The sequence below is a fragment of the Fragaria vesca genome, unplaced genomic scaffold (assembly GCF_000184155.1).
Source record: "Fragaria vesca subsp. vesca unplaced genomic scaffold, FraVesHawaii_1.0 scf0513036, whole genome shotgun sequence".
NCBI classification, from domain to species: Eukaryota; Viridiplantae; Streptophyta; class Magnoliopsida; order Rosales; family Rosaceae; genus Fragaria; species Fragaria vesca.
In genome coordinates, this window is record NW_004443431.1 from 60,751 (window position 1) to 72,630 (window position 11,880).

General features: G+C 36.5%; 1 protein-coding gene across 1 annotated transcript; it reads left to right on the plus strand.

The window, feature by feature from the left end:
• The first annotated feature begins 6,386 nt into the window (after positions 1 to 6,386).
• Positions 6,387 to 6,854, plus strand: LOC101306780 (uncharacterized mitochondrial protein AtMg00810-like). The gene has a single exon (XM_004309701.1). The coding sequence runs from the start codon at positions 6,387 to 6,389 to the stop codon at positions 6,852 to 6,854; it is 468 nt and encodes a 155-aa protein (XP_004309749.1).
• Positions 6,855 to 11,880: the final 5,026 nt, after the last annotated feature.

An 11,880-nucleotide genomic window follows, 5' to 3' on the forward strand; every position in this document is an offset into this window, starting at 1 on the left:
CGGACGTCCGCACCGTTTTATTGTGTGGATTTCCGTCCGTTCAACACCGTACGGTGCCGCGCGAGGGCGCGCCTCCACCCCAGCGGACTCCAGCAGCTTCCCTGACCACTTTCCATCCCCGGCGAGTCCGCCGAATTCCAGTTTTCCGGCCAGATCACCCAAAACTTTAAATAAAGTCAATCTGGCTGGAAAACTGGAATTCGGCGGACTCACCGAGAATGAAAAGTGATCGGGGAAGCTGCTGGAGTCTGTTGGGGTAGAGACGCGCCCTTGCCGGTGCTGTACGGTGGCGTTAGGAGGGACGTCCGCACTTTAAAAGCAGTGCGGACGTCCGCACCTGATAATCCCTATATATATATATATATCCTGTTATTGTCAACCACTCAGATATCTTTTGAAACTGATCGAAAATTACTATGAGAAAAGAGAGTAACTTGTAGTTTATTATTTGTTTGTTTTGTTCCTTCAAAAGAGAGTGACCCGGGCACTAACACTAGCTTCTTGCTATCGTTTGTTATATCTAAGTGGAAGATACGTAAGGAGCATAATGTTAGCTTACTATTCCTGATACTAAATGATTTCATTGTCACATCAGAACCTAAACAAGAAGGAAACTTCCCATTGGTGTAGTTCTGTCAACAATTTTATATCCTAGCTAGAAAGTGATCATTCCTACCGGAAAGCAATATTAATTGGCAAACATTACAATTCTCTTCAATTTCTCATCGATCAGGGAAAGTTGACCAATAATCAAACACCCGCTGAACTCCCAACTACATATAAACGAACAGAATCTAGAAGAAACCTCTGTACAGTTCCCTCACTGTTTTGCTTTATTGTTCAGTAACTTTAACATTTTCTTTTCAGTTCCACCACCCTTTAATTTTTACAAATTAAACTTTGATGGCTTTGTTAACCATATGAACTCGGCTGTTATTGACTTTATTATCAGAGATGATAATGGTCAGTTTGTAGCTATTGGTGCAAAAAGAGTTGGTTCCTCAAGTGTTCCAACGGTTGAAGTTGCTGCTTTAAGGGAAAGACTTCTAAAAGCAAGAGAGAAGCACATCAAGAAGGTAATGGTAGAAGGAGACTCAAAGTTGGTGATTAACTTCATTAATGACACTTGTGCTACCCCTTGGAGACTTAAGACAATAGTTAAAGACATTAAACAAATATGTGAATATTTTGAGAGCTGCTCTTTTCAACATGTTTTTCGATAAGCTAACTCCCTGACGGATGCCCTTGCAAACTTGGGTCACACAAGCAACATGCATATTAACTTGGAACGATCTTGTCCTCTTCAGATTAGAAATGTTTTATTGTTTGACCGCTTATGGCCAGGTTGTACTCGAGGTTTTATTTTGTTATTTACTTTCCTTATCAAAAAAGAAAAAACATTTTCTTTTCAGTACTGTTTTTTTTTATCAGTCAAACAACGAGTCTTTTGTGTGCCGAACTCACGACCTCATACTTATAAAGAAAAGTTTATGCCGCTAGACCAAATTGCATTGAGCTTCTTTTCAGTATTGTTATGTATTTTTTTTATGAATTATTATTAGTGTGTGTATATATATATATATATATATATATATATGTCTATTTAGCAGTGGAGTACGTGAGATAGAATTTACATATAAAACGAATTTCAGTACGTATATGGTGCAGGGTATGCACTTTCTTAGATTTTCTATTTAACCTAGTGCTACAACAGATCTTGTTTATGTTAAAGGAGCAAGAATTCTCTGCCAATGTAATCCAATAAAGTGATCGAATCAACTAATCAAATCTTTCTTTCTAGAGTACGCTTTAGTGTATTAAAAACTCTTGCAGCTCGTCTAAGCTAGTTCTCGAAAGCCAAACTTTTGGTTCAATTAGTCTACCAATTCTTATAGAGTATGTCACTGTGAGGTCTTTATGTCTCGATTATTGATAATATTCCCACGATAATTTATATGCCGTTTGGTTTCAACCTCAAAAATCAACTTTGGAGAAACTAAAAATTATCTCTATTTCAAATGTCATTCAGCTTTATTCTTTGTCATAAAAAGGAAGTCATTCTACTGAGGACCTTTAAGTTGAGGACTTAGTAAGGACTTTAGGACTTTCCGGCTTATTCCACATTTCGATCTTATATCCACATCTTGACCGTTCAGTTTATAGGTATTTATGAGTAGATCATTTCTCTAAATTTTCAGCTATATTGAAAATTGTTAAGACATTCATAAGTGTGATTTATCAATTATGAACTTGAACGGTTCATATTTGACAAATTTGGTTCGTCCATTAATTTGATCTAGTTTATTATCTTAACAAACACCAATTTGGCTGAAAATTTATATAAATGATATACTCATATAAACATAAAAACTGAACAGATGAGATGTAAAAATGTGATAAAAAATGAGTCTTTTAAACTATAAACAAAAAAGTCCTCAACTTAAAAATCATCACTAAAAAGGCTCCCGTTGTAGAAATATCAAAATAATTCGTGTAAAAATGGAAAGATAGATTTTGTGAACAGTGACTATATAGGGCCTTTTGGGATTTTTCTTTTCTTTGTGCGTGGTCCTTTTACTCTTATTACATTATCTGTCACATAATTGAAGCTTCTTTCCACGTGGGTGGTCCATTCCTACACCACGTGTTCACCTTGATTGTGATGCTGATGTGGTCCAATAAGCAAGTAAGGTCGATCTTCAACTACAATTATCACAAAAAAAATAAAATAAATAAATAAATAAAATACAATTCGTATGTGCGCGCCAAAGGTTCTCAACGTGCTTGAACTGTTTGTTCTAGATTGGTATTGTGGTATATATGGATTCAAATTTAAACACAACGAAAACAATTGCATGTGTATAAATGATTTTTTGTGTAAAATATTTGTAAATATTTATTTTTTTGTATGTGTAGGTTAAATATTATATATAGGTGAATAAAATATTTTCTTATTAGCACTATAATTGTATTTCTATATAAACCTCCTATATGGAGAAAAATATATATTGAAACATACCAAACCATATTGAATCATTATTTTCTACTTGACATCAGAGCTTGCCAGGTTCGATCCTCTTTTGAATTTACACCCAAAACACCACAAATCGCTATGTACCAAAAACCCCACAAATCACCATAAAAACACATAAATTCTCAAATCTCAAAACCAAACATGAATCCCGAATACATGAATCCCGAATCACACCACAAACAAATCGTTGCATACATCAAAATCATAATTCTCGTATCCTTGAATTTCAAAAACTAAACCTCCAAAATGACACACCAAATCAACTACCATACCACCGCACCATGCCGGTCTCTATGCAAACCAAATTCATATGCGAACTCAAAATGTCCGCTATGTGGATTATTAGGTCATAGCAAGCAACGTTGCTTTGAAACAATTGGGTACCTGTATTGATGGGATTTCACCTTGAAACCCTGAAAGAATCAAGCAAAAGCTGTCATAACCACTACAGAGGAAGACCAACCATCCAATGCCTCCAATGTCGCACAGTCAGGTTTGAGTGGTAAGGTATCTATGAATAGTTCCTGAATTATTGGTACAGGAGCATCAGATCACATGTGTAATGATCCTAGCCTCTTGAAAAAATTAAAACCCTCATCTCAAAATATTGTTTCTACCGCTGATGGTACTCCAACTCCGGTCACAGGAGAAAGCTCTTTTGTCCTATCAAACACATTAACCCTTGATTCTGTATTAGTCGTCTCTTCATTGTCATACAATCTTCTCTCAGTTGGCCAAATCATTCAAGAATTATCATGTATTGTCACATTTTATCCGTCTTTCTGTGTATTTCAAGACATTTTGACGTGGCGGATTTTGGGTTATGAAGTGAGAAAAGGGAAATTGTACTACCTAGATCTAACAGAGACAGGAGAGAAATATATGTAGTCTTTGGGTCAAGCTAATCTGGTCAATAGAGCTGAGAGTGCTAAAAAAAATGTGTGGCTTTGGCACTGCAGGTTGGGTCATCTAAACTTCGGTTATCTTAAGAAGCTGCAACCGTAATTATTTTCAGTTGTCGACTATTCAGATTTTCATTGCGACATATGTGAACTGACCAAGAGCCACCGTATTTCATATTCACCAAGCCTAAATAAAAGTCTTGTTCTATTTATGAAGATTCATTCTGACGTGTGGGGTTATGTAGAAATTCCTTCTCTTTATGGCACCCGGTATTTTGTGACATTTATTGATGATTGTACCCGTAGGACTTGGGTGTCTCTATTGAAGAACAAAAGCGATGTTTACTCTAGATTCAAAGAATTTCACAAGATGGTGTCCAAACAGTATCAACAGGTGGTTCGAGTTTTCCAGTCTGACAATGGCGGAGAATATATTAATTGTCCTATGCAAGAGTTTATGTAGTTACATGGAATTCGACATTAGACTTCAAATACTTATACTCCTCAGCAAAATGGATTGGCAGAGAGGAAAAATCCGCAGTTGCTTGAAGTTGTCTGTGTGTCTTTGTTTGGCATGAATGTACCTGTAGAATATTAGGGAGAAGCTATGACATTTGCTGACTACCTCATTAATTGTACCCCTTCTCTACAACAGCTTCAGAAACTTATCTCGATTCCTTCGTTGCCTAACTTGGAGCCTCGTGTATTTGGATGTACAGTGTATGTTCATATTCCAAAACCACAATGAAGTAAGCTTGATCCCCGTGCAAGGAAGTGTATTTTTGTGGGTTATGAAGATTTTCAAAAGGGATATAGATGTTATGATCCTCTTACAGACACCATGCATGTATCCCTTGATGTTTTTTTTTCATGAATCTGAGCCTTAGTACTCAGGGGGAGTATCAAAATCTTCCCTTCAGGGGGAGAGAGCATATGAACGGAATTCCCGAAATTTATTTTAATTCGAAGAATTTGAAGAATTTGAAGCATTTGAGTCGAGATTTAGAGTCGAAGAAACCACAAACAACAAAGAGACGCAAGAGAAGGACAAAGAGACAGAAGCTGTTGACGCTGACACAGGCCCACGTGCTGAGGCAGGTGCAGGCTCACGTGATGCCCAACCGAGCCAGACGAGCAACATCAGAGGAGAGACACAGGTGCCATGTGTCGTGCAGCTTGAGGACGACGACGACACATGTGTTAGACCACAGCTGGAAGGCACTCTGAACTCGCCACGTGTCGTGCAGCTAGTAGTTGACACGCCTTGTGTTGCAGATGGTGTCGGTAGAAACGAAACAACGTCTTTACAGGGGGACCCACATGACAAACCCATCAATTTAATTGCTGAGCTTTCAGATGTCGTCCCTGTAATTCTTCTAGGTCAGATAGTTTCCCTTTCTCTACACCATCAACCCAAGAATCTGCTGCGAATGTCCTCCTCAGGTACCTTTAAATTCAAACCAGTTATATGGGGTAGATAATATTGTAACTAGGAAATCACATAGGGTCACCAAGGGTATTCCAAAGAAATAATATGAACCAGACACCAAAGGCAAAGCTAAATATCCTATAGCTAATTACATGTCTAACCATAGGTTGGCTGGGTCACATACTCTTGTCATTAATCAATTATCCAGTGTTTCTATTCCTAGTACTGTACATGATGCAATGACAGATCTCAAGTGGACTCAGGCGATGAACGAAGAACTAGAGGCATTACAGAAAAACTCAACTTGGGATATTGTGCCTAAACCAGCTGGGAAAAAGACTGTTGGATGCCATTGGGTATTCACCGTAAAGTTGAAAGCATATGGAAGCATTGACATGTATAAAGCACGGTTGGTTGCCAAGGGATACACCCAGCGGTATGACATTGATTATGAAGAAATGTTTGCGACTGTAGCAAAGATCAACACTGTTCGAATCTTGATTTCACTTGCAGCAACTAAATCTTGATTTCACTTGCAGCAACTAAAGATTGGCTTCTACGATAGTTTGATGTGAAGAATGCTTTCCTCAATGGAAACTTGGAAGAAGAGGTGTATATGGACATGCCCCCAAGAGCCAAATGTAAACCTTGCGATGTCGGAAAAGTTTGTAAGTTGAAGAAGTCTCTGTATGGTTTGAAGCAGTCTCCTAGAGCTTGGTTTGGAAGATTCTCCAAATCAATGAAGACATTTGGTTATAGACAAAGCAACACGGACCACATTTTGTTTATCAAACGTAATCAGGGTAAGATCACCGCCCTGATTGTGTATGTTGATGATATGATTGTTACATGAGATGACCTAAAAGAGATGGAGGCTCTACAAAAGTATCTTTCAAAGGAGTTTGAGATGAAGGACCTTGGACAGTTGAAGTATTTTCTCAGAATTGAAGTTGCAAGGTCAAAGAATGAGATTTCTTTATCCTAGCGAAAGTATGTACTTGACTTGTTAGCTGAAACCGGAATGCTTGACTGCAAGCCTATTGAGACACCAATTGAGATGAATCACAACCTTGTCATCTATTCGAATCAAGTTCCAACTGATAAAGGAAGGTACCAACGTCTAGTAGGGAGACTTATTTATCTTTCTCATACTAGACTTGATATTGCTTATGTTGTGAGTGTGGTTAGTCAATTTATGCATTGTCCCAACGAAGAGCATATGGATGGAGTGTATCGTATTCTGAAGTATCTTAAGATGACACTTGGAAAAGGCTTGTTGTTTGAAAAGAATGGTGAATTGGAAGTTATAGGGTACACATATGGTGATTGGGCTGGTGAGAAGACTGACAGATGTTCTACATCTGGGTATTTTACATTTGTTAGAGGAAACCTTGTGACTTGGTGTAGTAAGAAACAAAAAGTCGTTGCAAGATCAAGTGCTGAAGTAGAGTTTCGAGGTATGGCACATGAAGTTTGTGAGATGTTCTAGATTCGTAATGTATTGAAAGAATTGGGTTTCAAACTCAAGAAACTCATGGACTTGCATTGTGATAGCACGTCTGCAATTGAAATTGCTCATAATCCTATTCAACATGACTAGACCAAGCATGTGGAGGTAGATCGGCATTTTATCAAAGAAAACTTGGACAGAAAAATAATTCGTTTCCCTTTCGTGTATACAGAAGACCAATTAGCAAATGTTCTTACGAAAAGAGTGTTAAGGAAAGTGTTTGACAACTCGGTTGATAAGTTGGGCATGATGGATTATGCACCAACTTGAGGGGGAGTGTAAAATATTTGTAAATATTTACTTTTCTTGTATGTGTAGGTTAAATATTATGTATAAGTGTAGGAAATATTTTTTTATTAACACTACAATTGTATCTCTATATAAACCTTCTATATGGAGAAGAATATACATTGAAACATACCAAACCATGTATATTGAATCATTATTTTCTATTTTTGTGCCTTTACTATTAATGAAAAAAGTGTAAAAGAGAAATATGCATATGCCTTTTCTTTTATTCCATTGCATCTTTCCTTGAACAACATTCTCATTCTATGATACCCTGCATTGTAACATTTATCATAGTGGTATCACGAAATTAATCACCGATATACGTACTTCTAACACTCTTCATAACTACTTTATCGGAAGCTTCTTTCCACGTGGGTGATTCGTTTTGCGGTACAGATGTAATAGCTTTAGTGAATATATAAAAGTGTCAAAGGGGCTAAACTTCAAGAGCTACATGTGACATTTATTCTACTGTTATTTGAGATTGTACGTTTAGTCGTTTAAACACATAATTGAGATTGTAGCTATCGATCAATCCATTTTCACCTAATGGAAATGTATGTATTGCTAACACTTTCACATTCGTATATACGAGATATGGAAAAGTGAAATGTGTGCCCAATTGTTTAACACACACACTACTGTTGTTGTATAATGTATCTTCATTAATCTTTGAATTATGGAATACTTAGAACTCTTAGATCTTGACTTGGGAGATATAGGCTTGGGTGAGTCGAAGAATTGAAGAAGGCTCTCTTTTTCCTGTGTAAGCAACCAATTTACATTAGGCAATGTACATTTTACACAACGTAGTTCTTGATAATAACAAATATTTCATTAAGCTGCAAACCACACGCCCATAGAAGAGGACAATTAGTCTATTACTATATATATTTATATGGATAATGTCTACGTACAATAAAAATGATCAAGCATATATGTGGATTGTGATGCAAGATATATAAGCAGTCAATTAAATTAACTCGATCAGGAATCGATTATTTAAAATGTGGTTTGCTTTCAAATGTGGCAACTGATACTCCAATTCTCATATCTAACTGCTATATCATCAATCAATATACGATGCCATATCATATGTTAACGTAGTGGAAAATGTAAGATCCCATTCCCGTTGTGTATGAACTCACAATCTCAGATAATTAGCAACCAATTAACTTAGGTCTAATTGGACATGATCGACTTTAATACGTGCGTGTTCTAGAAGGCTTTTTCAGTGCCTGAGTGATAATTATATTGTGAATATATGAATTTGAGTTGACTGATTGGATGGAAGATGACCTATTATTATTGTTATAGAAAGGTGTTAATTTGCATTTTTGGTGCATGCATGAGAAACTTTATTCTTACTCCAATATTCCAATGATAACTCTTTACATCGCCTTTGTATTATGATATCTTGTCAGTTGCGATACATTCTCATGATTATATTGTTTTTTTATTTTTAAATTATTATTATTTAGTGATAGAAAGACGACCAAATATAATCTAAATCAAAAGAAACAAAAATACCAAATAAAATTAGAAGTCTTTGGTAATCTATTAAGGTTAGCTAGAGTAGTACATGGTTTAGGGTTTCAACTATAGTTGCCGGGTCTTTCTAGAGTATTGCCTTGCATCATGTTCTTGAGAAGCGCGCCAACTTCGCTGCCAATGCGCTTGCTAATCTTGGTCACCAGTTTTCAATCTAGCTTATGGGAGTCAGGTTTTCCTGTGGGGCGTGCTGTGAATTTTGCATGATCTCTTCGGTGCTGGTGGCTCCCGGAGATCTGCTTTGTAATTAGTCTGTTAGCATAAAAGAAAAAAAGAAAAAACAATCTTTTAGAGCCTAGCTATAGGACCACCTGTTGTTTTGATACCAGTTGCAAATGAGTGCGATTTCCAAATTTGTTGCGTTTATGTACGTAAGAGATCAATGATCTTTGAATAATGATATCTAAATATTAAGCAGGAGAGTATTTAGTATAATACACAGAACGAACGCAAAGAAAATTGGTATTGTGAGATTATTTGAATCCAATTGGATAGAATCATGTCTCAGTATGCGATCATGTGAATTTGTCTGCAAAACTAAAACTAAAACTATATCCATATCTTAATCAAGCAAGTACTGTAATTAGAATATTTGCGTGTTTCTGTTAATGTTAATCTGTTTGTTTTGCAAGTTAGATGTATCGAGTTGAGGGATCCAGTTTAAGCTAATGTTAAAACGACAGCTTTTAGTACCTTGATTCCCCCTCCCCGACCTACACAAATCGTATATTATTCCAAAACCATCAAATTCTTAATCAGCGCTTAATTGATTAACTCAATCATCTAAGCCAACGACATACTTGTTTCGATCAGAGTGATTGATCACAGATTCAGAATAAGGATTAAGGCTTTATTCGAATCTAATTAAACACTTTGCTAAGTGTAAACTAATCTATCCATAATCTTGAACCCCTAAAACTAATCAAAGGATTTTAAGGTTTCTTGAGCCGTGCGCAAAACGGACTTGATTATATCTTAATTATTCAAACGGAATCAAGTGCCCTTGATTCATGCAGATATAGGTTAATTGATTTATGTAATTACTGGATCCCTAATTCCCAGATATAGCTGGCTTAGCTTAGTAGTGCACTACACTTCATACTAGCTAGCTTGCTGACCAAAGATGTTAGCTTTCCAAGCACATTAGGCGAATGACTGCAAATACAAGTTCAGATTCTGACATTCTGGGCTTAGTATGTGTTTCTGTATATTAATATTAGTATACATTGAATCAATGTGCCATAGCTAATTAGCTACGCTAATATACAAATCCTACATACTGAATCCAAAGCCATGAACCCTAAAGTAGAACTTATGCTAAACTGCCCTTATATCGTTTTCGAAACATCTCAGAAACTTTAAGAAATTAATCATATATAGGTCTTAAGCCTAGGGCTTTTTTAGAGTAGCTGGGCAAAAAACTATAAGAAGTGAGATTAATTTATATATAGCAGATACATATAATTGCAGGCTATCAATTAATCCTTTATTAGTACTGAAATTGCAAGCATATATGATACAGGCCATAATTTTATTTAGTACTCAATCATCAACTTCCCAGGATTTTGAAAACAGAAAGACGAATCGTAAAAGTTTAGGATTTTTTGCACCAACAATGTCTGAACACTTGGGTGACTGACAATATGGTACCCGAACTTACAAAGTTATCAAAATGGTACCCAAACTCAATTTTTAGTATCTATATAGTACCCACGGCCGATTTTTCGTCACGTTAACGTTAACATTGACCATAGGTGACATATGTGTGTTAAAATAATGATGGTAAAAAAGACTTTTGACTCTGACAAACCCTAAAATGAATATATTGAAAATTAAAATAATATTCACCAAAAAACTCTCTCTGTCTCTCTCTCCTGCCGCACAACCATCTTCCAAATCCATCTTAAACCCAGCAAACAAACAACAAGAAAACAAAATCTAGCTTTGAAATCCCAGCAATCGTTTAAGCCTGCTATGATTCCAAGGCTGATGCTACATCAGCAACAAGTAACCCATTTGAAAAAAAGTCATTTGAGAGAAGAAAGATTGATTATGTAATTGGCTTCAATTGGGAAGATTCCCATTTCAGCCATTAATCACAAATTGAACTGAACCAAATGCAAACTGATCACAGGTGATCCTTTTGATTGTCGAACTCCATAGTCGACCTCATCTAGTTCTAGCTCTCTTTCTCCATCTGGAATATTATCTTTCCCCATCTCAAATCATACCGGCACTGATTAGCTATGGGCATTGGAGTCGAGGCGTCATCCTACCTGAGATTGCTCCGACAACGTCGAGGCGTCATCCTCGTCCTACACTCGGAAATTGAAGTCTCAATCTTTTGAATTTGAAAGAGTCCAGCACCTAGAACTCTGTAAGGTAGATCGACGACAGAGAGAATGGAGGACAAATAAGTCTTTTTGCCTCACACTACCAGGACAAGCACTTTAGCCGACGAAAAATTTTCGTCGGCCTGTTATCTTAATTCGTCGGCTAAGATCTTAGCCGACGAAGGCTCGTCGGCTATAGTGTCGTCGGGAAAATGTCGTCTGTGATGACTTTAGCCGACGAATTTTTTTTTTCGTCGGCTATAGTCCCACAGTTAGCCGACGAAAAACATGTCGTCGGTTTTTTTCCCAGACTTTAGCCGACGAAACAATTAATATATTTGTCGGCTAAAGTGTGTAATAAATAATTAAAAAATAACTATAGCCGACGAAATTTACTATATTTCGTCGGCTAAACCTTATAAAAAATTTAAAAAAAATAACTATAGCCGACGAAATATAGAATATTTCGTCGGCTAAACCTTATAAAAATTTAAAAAAAATAACTATAGCCGACGAATTATGGCATAATTCGTCGGCTAAACCTTATAAAAAAAATTTAAAAATACTATAGCCGACGAATATAGTGTTTAAATATCGTCGGCTAAAGTTTCTGGGTTTTGAAAAAAAAAACTGCAGAAACTTTCGGCCACCTCCAATCACGACCAAAATTTGACAGAATCTTTCTCTCAACATTTCGAACAACTTTGTAGAAGAAGTCGAAGCTCAATTCTAAGCCTAAACAGGTCAATCGACTGAAAATATAAAAATCCCCAATTTTAAACCCTAAAAACTTCAAATCTTCGATTCTCTTCACACACACCGAATCGAGC

Excerpts from the sequence above, each read along its gene's own strand:
- LOC101306780 (XM_004309701.1), top strand. The coding sequence starts at position 6,387 with ATGCTTGACTGCAAGCCTATTGAGACACCAATTGAGATGAATCACAAC.